General features: G+C 38.6%; 1 protein-coding gene across 6 annotated transcripts in view; it reads right to left on the bottom strand.

Annotated features, from left to right (window-relative positions):
- IFT25 (intraflagellar transport 25) overlaps positions 1-17,020 on the bottom strand; it is a 33,888-nt gene extending 16,868 nt beyond the window's left edge. The window contains exons 1-3 of one of the 6 annotated variants that reach the window (XM_024739342.1): positions 16,851-16,995; positions 2,899-2,969; positions 2,091-2,203 (exon numbers count right to left, since the gene is read on the bottom strand). In XM_024739342.1, coding sequence (XP_024595110.1) covers positions 2,091-2,188 — 98 coding nt within the window. In that variant the 5' untranslated portion in view covers positions 2,189-2,203; positions 2,899-2,969; positions 16,851-16,995. Of the gene's footprint in view, positions 1-2,090; positions 2,204-2,898; positions 2,970-16,024; positions 16,133-16,162; positions 16,816-16,850 lie in introns of those variants that run through there. The other 5 variants (XM_024739341.1, XM_024739343.1, XM_024739344.1 and 2 more) reach the window with 5 other exon arrangements.
- Positions 17,021-19,747: the final 2,727 nt, after the last annotated feature.

Here is a 19,747-nt window from a genome sequence, read left to right on the forward strand (position 1 = left end):
CTGACTTCTAGAAATTTCCAGTTGAAAGGGGAGACATACATTAAAAATAAATAATTATATAATAAAGGAATAAATAAGATAATAGAGGTATATATATCAAATTCTACTGGAGCCCACCAAAAAGGGAAACTATCCTACCTGAGGGAAAGGGACAGATGTCAGTCAGAGAGGAGGTAAGAACTGGGCTTAAAGGAACAGGTCCAATTGCTAGAATTTTATACAGATACATGGACCTCACAATAGAACACAAAGAGCCACGAGATCTATGTTACAACTGGCTCTGCCTTCAATAGTTAAAACTAGTACCTGACCTCTTTAGATCTCTCTTACCACAAGTCTAAATGAAAGGTTTCAATAAGATGAACTCATAAGTCCTTCCAGCTCTAAAATTACATGATTCTATGAGTCAAACTCAGATCACTGTACAAATACCAAGAAAGAGAATTCAGGAGGGTAATAAAAGAACTATTAAAAAAGGAGTTTTTCTTGGGTGGACTTGGAGGGTATTTGCTTAATGAAATAAGTCAGACAGAGAAAGACAAATACTGTATACCACTTATATGCAGAATCTAAAAAATAAAACTAGTGAATATAATAAAAAAGAAAGAGACTTACAGATAAGGGGAAAAAACTAGTGGGGAGAGGGAAGTGGAGAGGGGCAAGATAGGGCTGGGGTACTAAGAGGTACAAACTACTATGTATAAAATAATTAAGCTACAAGGATATATTGTACAACACAGGAATTATAGCCAATATTTTATAATAACTATAAATGGAGTATAACCTTTAAAAATTGTGTATTGCTACAGTGTACACCAGAAACTTACATAATATTTAAGAAAGCCTGCGTGCAGCAATGAAGACCCAACACAGCCAAAAATAAAGAAATTAAATAAAGAAATTTTTAAAAAAAAGGATCAAAACCCTAAATATACACAACTGAATTAGCTCCAGGAATGGTACTAAACTAAAGCAACTATACTTCAATTTTTAAAAAAAATTTTTTTGCTGTGGCATGCGGGAACTTACTTCCCCAACCAGGGATTGAACCCGCACCCCCTGTAACGGAAGTGTAGAGTCTTAACCACTGGACCACCAGGTAAGTCCCATATACCTCAATTTTTTAAAAAAAGAAGTTCTTCCATTAACTACTTTTTTCCTGGAATTTAAAAGTCTGAGAATGATATCTACCCCTACCTAGAATAAGCTCTAGCACAGTGAAGAGTGGTAACTGGAATGATATCAAGAAGCTGAGAACCAAACAATGCAGGTGGATAGCAAGAAGTGAAGCATTCAGTTCAGCAAAGATGTTGCTTAGACCAGAAAGAAAATAGGCAGTACATAGTAAGCCATACTGTTTATATTCCTATTTACCAAGAAAAACTTGGAATAAAACCATAACCAGATATTAAAATGTATACTTCCATAAAATGAGGTAGCTGTTGTTTGAAGTTTTGCCTTGTTAGACCACATCTTTAAAAACGATTTTTCTAAAAAGTTCAGTTTAGGAATTCATAAAGAAAAGGATCAGGGACTTCCCTGTTGGCACAGTGGTTAAGAATCCGCCTGCCAATGCAGGGTACATGGGCTCGAGCCCTGGTCAGGGAAGATCCCACATGCCGTGGAGCAACTAAGCCCGTGCACCACAACTACTGAGCCTGCGCTCTAGAGCCCACACACCACAACTACTGAACCCGCGTGCCACAACTACTGAAGCCCACACACCTAGAGCCCGTGCTGCATAATGAGAGAAGCCACCGCAATGAGAAGCCTGTGCACCGCAACTAAGAGTAGCCCCCGCTCGTCACAACTAGAGAAAGCCCGCGCGCAGCAATGAAGACCCAACACAGCCAAAAATAAAGAAATTAAATAAAGAAATTAAAAAAAAAAAGGATCAAAACCCTAAATATACACAACTGAATTAGCTCCAGGGATGGTACTAAAGTGGGTAGTCAGGTAATTTAGTTCACCAGACATTTATTAAACTATGTTTAACAGTGCTAGTTGTTGTAAAACACATAATCTCAGTACTCAGGGGGTTCACTGACTTAATATTAAGACTTTAAGGAAGAAAGAACAGTAACTCTTACCCATCAATTATATTTTCAGGTGGGTGTTTTTCATCACTTGATGTAGCTAAAATCACTTCAGTCCCTTCAGAGCTCAAACATACATCAATGTTTCTCATCTTAAAGTATTTAACCTGCAAGGAAAACAAAACAAAACAACAAAAGCAACCTTTTTATTCTCTGAATTTTATCTTGAGCAAAGGAAGAGAGAGAAAGCCTGTTGCCTAGCACAAAGCTTACCAACCAAATTATTCAACAAGTGGGAGGGACTCTTAACATATTTACTTAGGTAAACTTCTGACCTCTCCCAGGGATAATCTGTGAGATAGGAGTATTTGCACTACTCTACTCCACAAAAGAAGTCCCTGACACCAACATAATTTTTGTTTCTAAAATTAAAACCCTCAACAATTATATGGAAACAGTTAATACGCTAGAGTGACATGACTTAGTAGGTAAGTTTTTAAAGTGTTTATACAGTTATAATTCAGAAATTTAAAAAAATGAAGAGCATAAAAACAGACGCTTTGTAACTATTTATCCATACACATCAATTGAAATAGCAAGCAATATTATTTAAATCTTAAAAAATACTTTATGATCGGTATTTTTTTTTTTTTGAGCAGAAATGGGAAATGAGAGAAGATAACTTTTCACTTTTTTTTAAAGTCTAAATCAGTCACTTGGTTCATGAACTTAAACACATTTCTGTTGGAGAGTAATATTTTAAGTCTGATAAAAAGCATATGAAAAGATATTGCTGAGCTCTACTATGAACCCTGGAGGGTAAGACACAAGGAAGACCATAGAAGATTACATCAGAACTCACCCTTCTCCTTGATCTACTGGTGATAAGGCACAAACCAAAATATAGATGCAAAGTGATGGGGAAAGCTGTATCTATAAAGAATTAAAAGATGAAGAGTGTTTGGAAAAGGAAGAAAGGCTTCTAATACACCTCATAGCCTAGCCCCAGTCTAACTTAAAAAAAAAAAACAAACTATTTCAAATAAACAAACAAGGTAGAGCTAATATTACACTTATTAAACAGCTATGTACTGACTTCCCAGATTTGATGTTAACATTTTTCCATAGGTACTTTTTTTTTAAGAAATAAGTAGCCCCTTACTGTCCTTATTCTCTTCCTTGCCCAGTGGTAACAGCTATTCTGAAATTGGTGAATAACCTTCCTATAGTTTTATTTATTTATTTATTGGCCAAGTCACGCAGCATGTGGGATTTTAGTTCCCCAACCAGGGATTGAACCCACCCACTGCAGCGGAAGTGCAGAGTCTTAACCACTGGACAGCCAGGGAAGTCCCTGACTATAGTTTTATACTTTTACCATATATGTATCAATATGTACTGTTCTTTTAAAACTTAGATGTTTTCACAGTATATATACCCCTTGCTACTTATTTTTTTCATTCAATATTATGTTTTCAAGATTTTACTATGTTGATACATGTATATCTACTTTATTCATTTTAACTGCTGTAAGGTATTTCTCCATTTCTCTAATGATGGATATTTAGGTCTGTTTCCAATTTTTTGCTATTATAAACAAATTTGCAATGCACATCCTTGTGCATGTATCCATTGGCAAATGTGGGAGATCTTTATATTAAAGAGTATCTTTCTTTGTAGAAGTAGAATTGTAAAAATTTAGAATCAATGTATCTCCAAGTCAATAATTGATCTATTTGATCTCTAAATTATAACAATTTATTTTTTTTTTATTTTTTTTTTATTTTTTAAACATCTTTATTGGGGTATAATTGCTTTACAATGGTGTGTTAGTTTCTGCTTTATAACAAAGTGAATCAGCTATACATAAAATTATAACAATTTAAATTATCATTAGCAGTGTATGAAACTTTCTGCTCCCTCATACTCTCACCAACTTGGTATTGTTAGACATTTTAGCTTTAGCCAATCTCATTGGTGTGAAATGGTATCGCAATAAGGGTTTTTTTTTTTTTTTTAAATAAATTTATTTATTTAGTTTTGGCTGTGTTGGGTCTTCATTGCTGCATGCAGGCTTTCTCTAGTCGCGGCAAGTGGGGGCTACTCTTCATTGTGGTGCATGGGCTTCTCATTGCGGTGGCTTCTCTTGTTGTGGAGCACAAGCTCTAGGCACACGGGTTTCAGTAGTTGCAGCATGTGGGCTCAGTAGTTGTGGCTTGTGGGCTCTAGAGTGCAGGCTTAGTAGTTGTAGTGCATGGGCTTAGTTGCTCCGCAGCATGTGAGATCTTCCTGGACCAGGGATCAAACCCATGTCCCCTGCATTGGCAGGCGGATTCTTAAACACTGTGCCACCAGGGAAGTCCTCAATAAGGTTTTAATTTTTATTTCCAGGATTACTAGTGAGGCTGAATACCTTTTCACATTTATGGGCTATTCAGGCCTCTTCTTCTCTTATTCGCTTTTTCTTATCCTTTGCTCATTTTCTATTGGGTTGCTTTTTCTCCTTCTGTCCTTTTCTTTTTGATTTGTAGAAAAATTTAAAACAAAATAACCTGTACACAAGTCCTTTGTTATAGCATTGCAAATATCTTCTATTCTATAGCTTGATTTTTCTTTTTAACTTTGTTTTTTTGTGCAAGAGCTCCTCCCCCACCATACACACTTTCTTTTTTGTTTTTGAACTATAACACACATAGAGAAAAGAACACAAATCATAAGTATATGGTGCAATAGATTTTCACAAAGTAAACACACCCAGGTAACCACCACCCAAGTAAAGAGACAGAACATCACCAGCATTTGAGACAAGCCCTTCTTATGCCCCCTCCTAGTCACTACCCCTCTCTCCTTCCCAAAGGTAGCGTGGTTCTTACTTCTAATCTACAGATTAATTTCACCTGAACTTCATGTACATGAAAATAATACAGTTTATACTCATTTGTATCTGGCTTCTTTCACTCATCATTATGTGTTTGAGATTTATCCATGTTGTTATGTATAGCAGAGTTGAAGTGCAACTAAGTAACCCAGCCCCAACCCAGCTCAACTCTTAATCAGATCAAGGAAATCAACCCCTAAGTAGAGTTTCACAGGAAACTGGGTGTGAGCTAAAAAGCAAAGAAAGATTTCTATGGTCTTGGGTACTTAGATCCCAAAGCCCTGATGAAGGAAGGAACTGATCTCACTCTCAAATATGTGAAATCAGAGGTAAACTGAAACAATTTAAATAAAACTACAACTCATTACAATCCCAGCATAACCCCTAGTTGGACTGAAATGATCTGCCCCTTATCCTAGCTACCAGACAAAGAAAATGGTGTGTTCTCTCTGGGAAAAAAACATTATCTACTTCAGTGTCTACCATTCTTTTAAACACAATGTCGAACATGCAAAGTCATCTGAATAGCACAAGGAATTATAGCCATTATCTTTTAATAACTTTTAGTGGAGTATAATCTGTAAAAATACTGAATCACTATACTGTACACCTGAAATTAAGATAATATTGTAGAGAAACTATAGTTCAATAAAAAATTTAAATACAAAAACTTTTTAAAAATTAAAAACTTAAAAAAAAGTCATTTGAAGCAGATCTATAGATGACCCAGGTGCAGGAATTATAAATTGATTAAAGAATTCAGTGAAAAGATGGACAAAATGGGTGAACAGAAAGGGAATTTTAAAAGAGAAATGGAAACTATAAAAAAGAACACAGTAGAAATTCTAGAACTGAAAAATACCATATCTGAAATAAAGAATTCATTAGATGGGTTTAACATCAGATTGGACACAGCACAAGAAAAGGTCAGTGAATTTAAAGATAGGTCAATAGAAATAATCCAAAATGAAACAGAGGGGGAAATAATGAAAATAACAGAGCATCATATACCTGTGAAACAATATCAAACTAATCTGAAATACATGTAACTAGAATCCCAGAAGGAGAGGAGAAAGAGAATAATATGGAAGAATAATTTAAGGAGATATGGCTGAAAAATTTCCAAAATCTATGAAAGACATAAACCGACAGATCCAATAAGTTCAGTGAACCATAAGTTACATAAGTACAAAGAAGATCCCACCTAGGCACACCTTAGTCAATTGTTGAAAATTAAAGAAAAAAGTTAAAAGCAGTCGAGCAAAAAACACCTTATATGCAGAAAAACAACAAGAAGAATCAAAACTGACTTATCATTAACAGTGGAAGCCAAAAGAAAATGGAATGATGTCCATGACATGCTGAAAGAAAAAATATAGAATCCTATACCCAGCAAAAATATCCTTAAAAAGTGAAGGCAGGGACTTCCCTGGTGGCGAAGTGGTTAAGAATCTGCCTGCCAATACAGGGGACATGGGTTTGATCCCTGGTCCAGGAAGATCCCATGTCCATGGAGCAACTAAGGCCATGTGCCACAACTACTGAGCCTGCGCTCTAGAGCCCATGAGCCACAACTAATGAAGCCCACATGCCCTAGAGTCCGCGAGCTGCAACTACTGAAGCCCGCGCACTCTAGGGCCTGCCTGCCACAACTACTGAGCCTGTGCGCCTACAGCCCACGCTCTGCAACAAGAGAAGCCACTGCAATGAGAAGCCCGTGCACTGCAACAAAGAGTAGCCCTTGCTTGCCGTAACTAGTGAAAGCCCGCATGCAGCAACGAAGACCCAACACGGCCAAAAAAAAAGATGAAGGCAAAATAAAGACAAACAAAAACTGAAAGTATTTGTTACCAGTAGACCCACAGTACAAAAAATATTAAATGAAGTACTTTAGGCTGGAGGGATATGATTCCAAGCTGAATCCTGGATCTGTGGGAAGGAATGAAGAGCACTGGAGATGGCAAATATATTGCTAACATAAAAAAATATTCTTAAAATTTCTTTAAGAGGCTACTGAGTAGGGGACTTCCCTGGCAGTCCAGTGGTTAAAACTCTGCACTTCCACTGTAGGAGGCACAGGTTTGATCCCTGGCCAGGGAACTAAGACCCCACATGCTGTGTGGTGTGGCCAGAAGAAAAAAAAAAAAAAAAAGACTACTGACTAAAGTGAAAACAATATCAATGAATGGTAGAAATTTAATAGATGTAGAAGTAATAAATATAATAGCAACACAAAAGGCAATAAAAAGGTAAATGACACTGTGCTTTCTGTAAAGTACTTTTGCAAAGTTCTTATGTTGAACATGAAGTGATATGCTATTAATTCAAAGTAGAGTAAGATAGTAAGGATGGGGCGGAGTCAAGATGGCATACTAGGAGGATACGGAATTCACGTCTCCTCACATCTAGGGCACTTACCAGGCACCGGTGAGGGACCGTGGACACCTAAGGGGATGGGAAGAACCCCCAGCGACTGGCTTGCGGGACCTTGGTCCCCAGGCCAGAGGTCAGGCCCATGCTCCTGTGGTGGGAGCTCTGAGTCCAAACTGCTAGACTAACAGAGAACCTCAGACCCCAGGGAATATCAATCGTAGTGAGGCCTCCCTGAGGTCCTCATCTCAGCACCAAGACCCAGCTCTACCCAACTGCCTGCAAACTCCAGTGCTGGATGCCTCAGGCCAAAAAACCAGTAAGACAGGAATACAGCACCACCCATCAAGAGAACAAAAAAAATGAAATGACAAATAAATACGTTACAGATGAAGAAGCAAGGTAAAAACCTACAAGACCAAATAAATGAAGACAAAATAGGCAACCTACCTGAAAATGAATTCAGAGTGATGATAGTAAAGATGATCCAAAATCTCAGAAACACAATGGAGAAAATACAAGAAACATTTAATAAGGATCTAGAAGAAGTAAAGAGCAAACAAACAGTAATGAAAAACACAATTACAGAAATTAAAAATACTCTAGAAGGAATGAGTAAGAGAATAACTGAGGCAGAAGAACAGATCTAAGTGAGCTGGAAGATAAAATGGTGGAAATAACTGCCAGGGAGCACAAAAAAGAAAAAAGAATGAAAAGAACTGAGGAGAGTCTCAGAGACCTGGGACAACATTAAATTCACAAACATTCAAAATATAGGGATCCCAGAAGAAGAAGAGAAAAAGAAAGGTTCTGAGAAAATATTTGAAGAGATTACAGTCGAAAACTTCCCAAACATGGGAAAAGAAATGGTCACCCAAGTCCAGGAAGCATAGAGAGTACCATATAAGATAAACCCAAAGACAAACATGCTGAAACACATACTAATCAAACTATCAAAAATGAAATACAGGGCTTCCCTGGTGGTGCAGTGGTTGAGAGTCTGCCTACAGATGCAGAGGACACGGGTTCCTGCCATGGTCTGGGAAGATCCCACGTGGCGCAGAACGGATAGGCCCGTGAGCCACGGCAGCTGAGCCTGTGCGTCCGGAGCCTGTGCTCTACAATGGGAGACGCCACAGCAGTGAGAGGCCCGCGTACCGCAAAAAAAAAAAAAAAATTAAATACAAAGAAAAAATATTAAAAGCAGCAAGGGAAAAGCAACAAATTACATACAAGGGAATCCCCATAAGGTTAACAGCTAGTTTTTCAGCAGAAACTCTGCAGCCAGAAGGGAGTGGCAGGACATATTTAAAGTGATGAAAGGGAAAAACCTACAATCAAGATTACTCTACCCAGCAAGGATCTCATTCAGATTCCAGGGAAAAATTAAAACCTTTACAGATAAGCAAAAGTTAAGAGAATTCAGCTCCACCAAACCAGCTTTAAGACAAATAATAAAGGAACTTCTTTAGGCAGAAAACACAAGAGAAGGAAAAGACCTACAAAAACAAACCCAAAACAATTAAGAAAATGGTAATAGGAACATACATATCAATAATTACCTTAAATGTAAATGGATTAAATGCTCCAACCAAAAGACACAGACTGGCTGAATGGATACAAAAACAAGACCTGTACATATGCTGTCTATAAGAGACCCACTTCAGACCTCGGGACACATACAGACTGAAAGTGAGGTGATAGAAAAAGACATTCCGTGTGAATGGAAATCACAAGAAAGCTGGAGTAGCAATACTCACAGCAGATAAAATAGACTGTAAAATAAAGACTGTTAGGGCTTCAATAAAATAAAATAAAGACTGTTACAAGAGATAAGTAAGGACACTACATAATGATCAAGGGATCAATCCAAGAAGAAAACATAACAATTATAAATATTTATGCACGCAATATAGGAGCACCTCAATACATAAGGCAAATGCTAACAGCCATAAAAGGGGAAATTGACAGTAACACAATAATAGTAGGGGACTTCAACACCCCACTTTCACCAATGGACAGATCATCCAAAATGAAAATAAATAAGCAAACACAAGCTTTAAATGACACATTAAACAAGATGGACTTAACTGATACTTATAGGACATTCCAACCAAAAACAACAGAATACACTTTCTTCTCAAGTGCTCATGGAACATTCTCCAGGGTAGACCATATCTTGGGTCACAAATCAAGCCTCGGTAAATTTAACAAAATTGAAATCGTATCAAGTATCTTTTCTGACGACAACACTCGCTCTGATACTAAATATCAATTACAGGAAAAAAACTAAAAACATACAAACACATGGAGGCTAAACAATACATTACTAAATAACCAAGAGATCACTGAAGAAATCAAAGAAGAAATAAAAAAGTACCTAGAAACAAATGACAATGAAAACATGACGACCCAAAACCTATGAGATGCAGCAAAAGCAGTTCTAAGTGGGAAGTTTACAGCAACAATCTTACCTTAAGAAACAAGAAACATCTCAAACAACCTAACCTTACACCTAAAGCAATTAGAAAAAGAAGAACAAAACCCCCCCAAAGTTGGCAGAAGGAAAGAAATAATAAAGATCAGAAATAAATGAAAAAGAAATGAAGGAAACAATAGCAAAGATCCATAAAACTAAAAGCTGGTTCTTTGAGAAGATAAACAAAATTGATAAACCATTAGCCAGACTCATCAAGAAAAACAGGGAGAAGACTCAAATCAACAGAACTAGAAATGAAAAAGGAGAAGTAACCACTGACACTGCAGAAATACAAAGGATCATGAGAGATTACTACAAGCAACTATATGCCAATAAAATGGACAAATTCTTAGAAATGCACAAACTTCTGAGACTGAACCAGGAAGAAATAGAAAATATAAACAGACGAATCACAAGCACTGAAATTGAACCTGTGATTAAAAATATCCCAACAAACAAAAGCCCAGGACCAGATGGCTTCACAAGTGAATTCTATCAAACACTTAGAGAACAGCTAACACCTATTCTTCTCAAACTCTTCCAAAATACAGCAGAGGGAGGAACACTCCCAAACCCATTCTATGAGGTCACTATCACCCTGATACCAAAACCAAAGATGTCACAAAAAAAGAAAACTACAGGCCAATATCACTGATAAACATAGATGCAAAAATCCTCAACAAAATACTAGCAAACAGAATCCAACAGCACGTTAAAAGGATCATACACCATGATCAAGTGGGATTTATCCCAGGAATGCAAGGATTCTTCAGTATACACAAATCAATCAATGTGATACACCATGTTAACAAACTGAAGGATAAAAACCATATGATAATCTCAATAGATGCAGAAAAAGCATTTGACAAAACTCAATACCCATTTATGATAAAAACTCTCCAGAAAGTAGGCATAGAGTGAACCTACCTCAACACAATAAAGGCCATATATGACAAATCCACAGCCAACATTGTTCTCAAAGGTGAAAAACTGAAACCATTTCCGCTAAGATCAGGAGCAAGACAAGGTTGCCCACTCTCATCACTATTATTCAACATAGTTTAAGAAGTTTTAGCCACAGCAACCAAAGAAAAAAAAAATAAAAGGAATCCAAATCAGAAAAGAAGTAAAACTGTCACTGTTTGCAGATGACATGATACTATACATAGAGAATCCTAAAGATGCTACCAGAAAACTACTAGAGCTAATCAATTAATTTGGTAGAGTAGCAGGATACAAAATTAATGCACAGAAACCTCTTGCATTCCTATACACTAACAATGAAAAATCTGAAAGAGAAATTAAGGAAACACTCCCAATTACCACTGCAACAAAAAGAATAAAATACCTAGGAATAAACCTACCTAAGGAGACAAAGACCTCTATGTAGAAAACTGTAAGACACTGATGAAAGACATTAAAGACGATACAAACAGATGGAGACATACACTATGTTCTTGGATTGGAAGAATCAACATTGTAAAAATGACTATACTACCCAAAGCAATCTACAGATTCAATGCAATCCCTATCAAACTACCAATGGCATTTTTCACAGAACTAGGACAAAACGTCGCACAATTTGTATGGAAACACAAAAGCCCCGAATAGCCAAAACAATCTTGAGAACGAAAAACCGAGCTGGAGGAATCAGATTTCCGGACTTCAGACTACACTACAAAGCTACAGTAATCAAGACAGTATGGTACTGGCACAAAAAAAGAAATATAGATCAGTGGAACAGGATAGAAAGCCCAGAGATAAACCCACACACATATGGTCACTTTATCTTTGATAAAGGAGGCAAGCGCAGCGGTGAGAGGCCCACGTACAGCAAAAAAAATAAAAAAAATAAAAAAAATAAACAAATGGGACCTAATGAAATTTAAAATCTTTTGCACAGCAAAGGAAACCATAAACAAGACCAAAAGACAACCCTAGAATGGGAGAAAATATTTGCAAATGAAGCAACTGACAAAGGATTAATCTCCAAAATTTAGCAGTTGGGGACACAGGGAGGGGGAAGGGTAAGCTGGGACAAAGTGAGAGAGTGGCATGGACTTACATATACTACCAAATGTAAAATAGATAGCTAGTAGTAAGCAGCCGCATAGCACAGGGAGATCAGCTCAGTGCTCTGTTACCAACTAGAGTGGTGAGATAGGGAGGGTGGGAGGGAGACGCAAGAGGGAGGAGATATGGGGATATTTATATATGTATAGCTGATTCACTTTGTTATAAAACAGAAACTAACACACCATTGTAAAGCAATTATACTCCAATAAAGATGTTAAAAACAAAAAGACAGCAAGGATACATGTTATAATCCTAGACTTAGGATAAAGCAACCACTAAAAAACATAAAGAGTTATAGGAAGGAGGCCAACAGAGAGGAAAATATGGAATACCATAAAATACATGGTAAATTTGAAAGAAGGTAGAAAAAGAAGAAAAAAAGAATTAAGTCAGTTAGGACAAATTGAAAACAAATAGCCAGAAGACAGATTTAAGCACAAACACACAGATTATTCCATTAAATGTTAGTAAACTAAACACTTTAAGACTGAAGAAAAAAAAAAAACTAAGTACTCTTTTCAAGAGACACACTCTAAATATGAAACTAAAAGAATAGAATAAGATAGAATAAATCTTAATATCTGGTAAGGTAAATTCCCCTACTTAATTTTCAAAAATTTTTTGTTTTATTCTTTATACTTGATTATTATAGTTTTGTTAAATTATATTAAAACATTTTCTGAGATGTTAACTATAATTCAATTCCATTATAGATTAATTGGGAGAGAAGTGACATGTTTATAATGAGTTTTCAAATCCATGGATCTGGAGTATCTTTTCATTAACTTAAGACTTCTTTTAAGTCAAATTGTTTTACAGTTTTCTAGGAACATATCTTCGCCTTTCATTAGATTCACTCTTAGATACCTCATCATTTCCATTGCTACTATAAATGAGACCTTCAAAAAAATAACATTATTTTTTAAAAAATCTTATTCTTTACAAGGAATATTTCTAACATTTCACCATTAAATGTGATGCTCAGTGAAGGTTTTGTTAGACACTGTTCATTGGGTTATAGAAATTCCCTTCTTTAGTTTGTTAGCTTTTATTTTTTAAGCACAAATGAACGTTGAATTTTATCAAATGCTCTTCTAACATTTACTAAGGTGATCACATAGATGTTTCTACAGGTTAATGTGATAAATTAAATCAAGATTTTCTAATGTTATAGCATCCCCAGTTCTCAGCATAAACTCTATCTACACAGCCAAGGTGTACTGGTATTTTTATCCATAGTTGGATTCAGTTTGCTATTATTTCTAGAAATTTTGCAAATATATTTCTAAGTGAAATTGGCCTATAATTTTTTTTGGTGTTATTTAGTCTATGTCTGGATTTGGAATTTAGACTGTACCCTGAACATAAAGAAGCTGGAGAGCTTCCCTTATTTTTCTATTTGCTGGGTCATTGGATCCTATAAACCTAGTAAAGTGTTTGTACGTAGATTTTTGACTATTTTCAATTCAATAGTTCTTTTCAGGCTTTCTACACTTTCCTGAGTCAATTTTGAAATCTGTATTTTGAGAAAATTCTTTCTTCCTAGATTTTATATTTATTGGCACAAAGTGCATTTTCTATTGTAATTTTAAAATCTAGTATTGATAGTGTTAAAAGCTGTGCTAAGATTGGTCAAGTGTTAAAAGCAGTGGTTCAGAAAAAATCATATATTCGAATATGCTTTTATTTTGCCTTTTTTCTTGCCAATCTTACTACAGCTTTTAATACGACTGATACCAGAGAACAGGTGTTATATGAACACTGTTAACATTTAGTTTGAAGACAAAAAAATACGGTGAATTCCTGGAAATAGAGACTGATGTACTTGGATGTGAATTTTCAACAAAATTCTAAAATTACTAAATTTCATTATTATTAAAAGGATAGCTTTGAAAATCTAAACAAGAAAGTAGTAAAATTGGAAAGCAACAATTTTACAAGTTATACCAAACCTACATATTTCTGTTTGCTTGATAGAGTTACTACCTATTAGGGATATTCCTGAACATTTCAACAAAACTTCAGACAAAGCATCCCAAGACACCCTGTGGATGAGATGAATAAATATGGGATGGGTGACAGGCAATACTTTAGGTAGATATTTATAATTCTTGGAATGGTAATACTCAAAGAATGGTGATTAATGGAACAAAATGAACTGTGTAAGACCTCTACCCTTATCCCATGCAAGATTATTGTTAATTAAGGAAGGAAAAAATATGTTTATCAGTTTTGCAGATGACACAAAGCTGTGATGTCAGCTAATATACTGGATGAAAGAATTAGCACACAAAAAATCTGAGCAAGCTAGAAAGATAGGTTGCAATGAGTAAGATATTTAATATACTCACTTAAAAAAATCAATCACACAAGGAACGGCCTAGATCAGGGATTGTCAAACTACTGCCTGTGAGCCAAATCTACCCTGACACCTGTTTTTGTATGGCCCATAAACTAAGAACCGTTTTTACATTTTAAAATATGTTTTCAAAATCAAAATATTTTGTGGCACATGAAATATGAAATTCACAGTTCAGTGTCCATGAATAGTTTTATTAGAAATGGCCACACTCATTCATTTATATATTGTCTATAGCTACTTTTGTGCTATAGTGACAGAGCAGAATAGCTGTGACAGACTATAAGGCTCATAAAACCTAAAATATTTATTATCTAGCACATAAAAAGTTTGCCAACCTTTCATCTATAACATGTAGAGGATTAGTTGATTGCAAAGTCACTATAAGGCAAGAGTGTACTATATCTGCCCCCAAAGGTAAAGGAATGTTATTTTAAATTACATTAATGTAGCTAAGAAGGAACTAAATTCTACCAAAATCTTTGAAAACCAACTAAGGGCCAGGCACTGTGCTAGTAATGCAAAGACACTACGTAGTAATCTTTGACTATGTAAACCTAAGACAAAGATGGTGACTTAAGAGTTGTTTTTGCCTTTAAGTTCAGAGTCAAGGAGAATGGACAAACATGAAACTAATAATTTGTTATGTGCAAATAGTGTGATCCACATCTAGAATACTGTGTTCAGTTCTAGGTAGTATAATTTACGTAGGACATTATCAGGCTTGATATTGTTCAGAGGAGAACAGAAAGTTCATGATGATCTATAAACTATGTTACATGGAGGGAGTTGAAAGACTATCGTTTAAAGAAGAGATACTTTAGTGAGAGAAATGTGACTACAAGTTTTAATATCACAAGTCTTCACAAATGGAAAAAGGATTTAACTGGACTCAACAAATACGAACTGTAAGCAGGAAGACATCATAGATGTAAGAACTTTCCAGCAAAGTAAAGATTTTTAATCTTTTCCATCCCTGAAAGTGTCCAAGAAGACTAGGGGATAACCTACGGAGGAAACCAGAGAAAGAACTCTTGCACTGGGGTTCTTTTAGCCTGAATGAAATTCTAGGAAAGGTAGATTAGGAACAGATAATGAAGAAACTTGAAAGCCAGGTAAAGATGGTAGGCTTTAGCCTGTAGTCCAGTAGTTCTCAATTGGACTGGGGGTGATTCAGCCCCCCAGGGGACATTTGTCAATGTCTAGAGCCAGTTTGGCTGTCATACTGGGGGTGGGGGGGTGATGCTATTGGCATCTAGTGGGCATTTCATGATGCTGCTAAATATTCCACAATGCACAGGACAGTCCCCCAAATCAAATAATTATCTGACGGAAAATGTGAATAGTGCAGAGGTAGAAAAACCCTGTGGTAACCTACTTGGCAGTGGAAATGTGGGGGTTGGAGACTTAAGGAGAGAATTTGCTTTAAAAAAGTAATATGTTTTAGGGAAATATATCTAGCATTGATGTGTAGTAGATAAATAAGAGCGTGTATTCTCCAAATGTTCAGTTCTTTTCTGACGTCACATTCTTACCACCTAAACTGTCTGAAGGAAGCAAATATGTACTTTAATACAAAACTCATTTCATACGTCCTATAGCCACCAATACCCTTCCTTTTTCCTGTGTTGGGTGGAATTATTTAAATAACAAGTAAGAAGCGGCAGAATTTGGGTTCACTTTAAGGTTCCTTTGTTGCGCTTAATGCGAAAGAGGCACACCAATCCCGAAGAAACCCATAACACAACTCAACAGATATGATGCTTCCTTAACTCCAAAATGCAGGTTCAGGATGTAATCTAACCCCCCATCCTGGGATGCCTTACCTAACTCACACGTGTTCACTCAGGGCCTCAGTTCATCAAAGGTGGTGCACTCTGGGGTGCCATCCTCTGCATTTTTAAAACTCCCTGACCCTGGACTTCCCTGATGCCTTATCCTCCTCTAAACCCAGTGCCACTTACCCAACCCTTTCACCTCCAGTTCACGTCACCTTTCTTTCCAAAAAGCTTTCTGCGCCAAGCCTTCACTTTCTTCTTGTGGTCAGGAAAGAGTACCCCTTGCGTCTGGTACTCTTAGAACCAGACTCCTCAAACCCTTTCCCATAACATCATCCACTGGAAACTTTTGTGTAAATTAGAAAACGGCCATCCTCTGCCTCCCCAGGGCCAGGGCCTATAGCTTGGTATCACTTGAAAGGCAACCAGCCCTGACACTACCCTTTCACCTCCGTCCCACACCCTTCTACTCAGTTCAAGACCATTTCAATAGCTCCAAGGGCCCTAAACACATACTTTTGGACGCCCGGCCCAAATTACATAAAATATATGAACCCACATCCTATATCAAATATAATTCTTAAGTATATGGGTTACGTTCCAGTTAATAGATTACATTTGGATACATTTATTAATTTCTATTTGGAACTGATTTTCCCTTTTGGGGGTCAAAACATTATTTCTGGCTTCCAGAAAGTTCGTGGGCTGGCACTAGTGTCTCTAGGACTCAGGGGAGTGAACAGACCTGCGTCATGCGTCAGTGTTCCACCATCCCGGTCACCTCACCGCCCGCCCACTGTCCGCCTCCGCGCCGCGCGTCTCCTCACAACCCCAGCCAACCTCGCTCTCTCCCTCCTCCACCAGCATCCCCCACCTCCGTCGGCCTCGCCCAGCCAGGCTCCCACCTCCCCCGGTGCCAGCCGAGCCCGCCGAACCACCCTGCTCGCCTGGGCCTCCGGTTAGCTCTAAGCGCGCTGATTGTCGGGCCTCGAGGTCTCCCTACCGCCCCGCCCCCTTCCCATTCCGCAGGCCTCCGCGGAGTTCGCGGGCGCTCAAATCCTACTCCCGGATCTTCGCTCCACCCCGCCCACAGGTTCTGCCCCACTTCCTTACTGCGCGGGCTGAGCTCCGCAGCCCCGCCCAAGGGCCTTTCCCTAGGCAAGCGCCTGAGCACACGATGCTTACCCTCCCCCAGCTAAGCTGGCTCCCTGGGGCTTCTGAGACCCACGGGACCCGCCCTCGCAAGAGCACGCACGCGCAGTCCCCACCTCTCACTGCTCAGAGCCCTAGGCCCTCAGGTCGCCAGCCCCGGGTCCGGCCCCGCCTCCAAGCAGAGGGGGCTGGGGTGTGGTTGGGTGAAAGGTGTGAGGGTCTAGGGTTGTCAGAGACGGGTTTAAGGGTGGAGTTGGGGTGCTGGGGTAGTGTATGGGGGCGTGTGAGACTTGGGGTTCGGGGCCTGGGTGGGAAAAGGGAGCAGGATTAGCTTGGGTGGATTTGGGGAGGGACATGCGTGGGAATTTAGAGAGAGAGGGAGAATTGCAGTACTGGGGAGGGGGAAAAAGTGGGATTAGAGGAGTGCAAGGAGGAAAGGATCTGGGATGGGAATAGGAGAAGGGGTGGGGTTTTGGGGGCTGGGAGAAGTTGTTGGGGCTGTGAAGTTGGGCATAGTGAGCGTGAAGGATTTTGAAGGTTGAGGGCAGAAGACAAGGAAAAAGATGGAGAGTTTGGGGTCCTGGGAGAGGGAATCTCAGAATGGGAGGAAGGGAGGAGTACATGGTGAAGGACAGAGGAAGAGTGCATGGGGGCTAGAGAGGGTGTGGGTGGAATGGTGTGGGGGGAAGGAAGGAGAGCCAGGTGGAGGTGGGCTTGCAGCTGGGCGACAGGGAGCCGTATTTCAGAAGGGATGGAAGGATTGGAAGGGCGTGAGGTTTGAGAGGTGGGGGCAGGGAAGCTGGGCGTGGGTGAAGGGGGTGGATTAGGATTTTTGGTGTGGAGATTGGATCTTGTGTGAGAAGCTTAGAGTTGGCAGGTAGAAAAGCTGTGAAATGTCAGGGTGTAGGAGAGATTGGCCTGTTCTAAGAGGGAAGTAAGGAGCTAGGTATGGGTGAGAAGGCAGGTAGGAAAGTGCAAGTTATAGGACAACAGAAATGAGTTGAAAACTGGATAATGGTGGTGACCCAGAACAATAAACTTGAGATTGTTAGTTGGTTCTTGGTGGTTTGGAACTACTTTCTGTTCAGGTTTTTATGTTAGAAACTTTCTTCAGAATACTGCATTTTCAAATAAACCAAGGGTGTCTGCAGCCTTGGGATGACGGCCATGGATTGACAGGTGTTTTCCTGGTGTGTGGATTTGGGTAATTTCTGCCCTGGCAGAGGAAGGAGGGGAGGCCTCAGTGTAGCTCTGTCCTGGCTCTGTTCCCACCAACTCTTTCCTCAGTTGTCCACTGTTTTTTTTATCTCCTCCCTCTCTCACCCCTCCTCCCCAGCTTGAGTCAGTGAATACCAGAGGGATCCAACAGGTGGGTGAGATTAATTTTTAACATTTTTTTATCCTTAAGGCTGATGTCATATTTTTATTCTTGAGAGACAGCATCATGCAGTGGCAAGAGCTTGAGCTTTGGAGTGATACAGCCTTGAGATTGAATTCTGGCTCTGCCACTTATTAGTTCTGTTTCTTAAGTAAGTTACTTTACATCTCTGAGCGCCTTCATCTGTTAAATGGCGATCCTGACTTCACAGGATTGTTGAGAATTACAGGAATCATTTAATATAGTGCCTAACAGTGCTTGGCAGCTCAGTGGTAGCTCACACCCATATTGTTATCATCATAATCTTACTATGATTAATATTCCTGGGGGATTGTTAACTTACTCTACCTACTGAAGTTAGGCGTTTTCTTCTCTTTCTTTTCAAATTAGATATCCATAGACTCAGCTCACAAATTTAATTGTCTGCTTCCCTGACTCTGTCCTTCCAGTCCACTTGACTGGATAGTCATGAGTCTTGCTTGGCAAACTGGCTTCAAGATCTAAAAAGCTGTTAAGTTTAGTTATCAATTATTTTATCTTGCCTCTTATTCAAAGAGGCTGAAGAGCACTGAGTTTTTAATGTAGTAAGGCTACATCTTAGTATGCATTTGATGAAATGACATGCTTCGTGGTAACTTTGGCTCATTTGTGGTGACCACATACTAGAACATGCGCTATTGTAATAGTTTTCTATGAGGTTTTATGGGTTACAAAACTCCCTCCCTGGAGACAGGCTTAGAGGCTATCAGAATGCCCTGTTACTCTGTCGCTCTAATATGAAGTATAGCTAATACAGATCTCCACTGGACATTGTTATTCTTTCACATACCAATTACTTAAATTTTCCAGTTCGTGTAGTATTTGTGCCATGGTATAGAATAGGCCCTGTCTCCTGAGGGGCTCCCTTATAATAGACCACTCTGTGTAACAGCCAGGCACAAGCAAAGGCAAGTTACAGAAGCTTTGTTTGGAATTTTCTCACCTTTATGGTTCTTAACCGTGAAAGGCATAAACATTAATTCAATTCTGAGATCATTTTATAGTACTTCACAGACTCTCAGGAAGCTCCTTATTGTGAGAGTGCAAGATGCACAAATTTAGTCGTAGAAATCAAAGGTCACCAGGATTTCCTGACCATGGTCAGTTCCTCAAGTATCAGAGTTGAAGAACAGAGAGCCCTTGGGGTTTCTGGACAGATGATGTGGGCTTACTCTTCAGGAAATATTTGATTTTTTTCATCG

The sequence above is a fragment of the Neophocaena asiaeorientalis genome, unplaced genomic scaffold (assembly GCF_003031525.2).
Source record: "Neophocaena asiaeorientalis asiaeorientalis breed wild unplaced genomic scaffold, Neophocaena_asiaeorientalis_V1.1 scaffold138, whole genome shotgun sequence".
Lineage (NCBI taxonomy): Eukaryota > Metazoa > Chordata > Mammalia > Artiodactyla > Phocoenidae > Neophocaena > Neophocaena asiaeorientalis.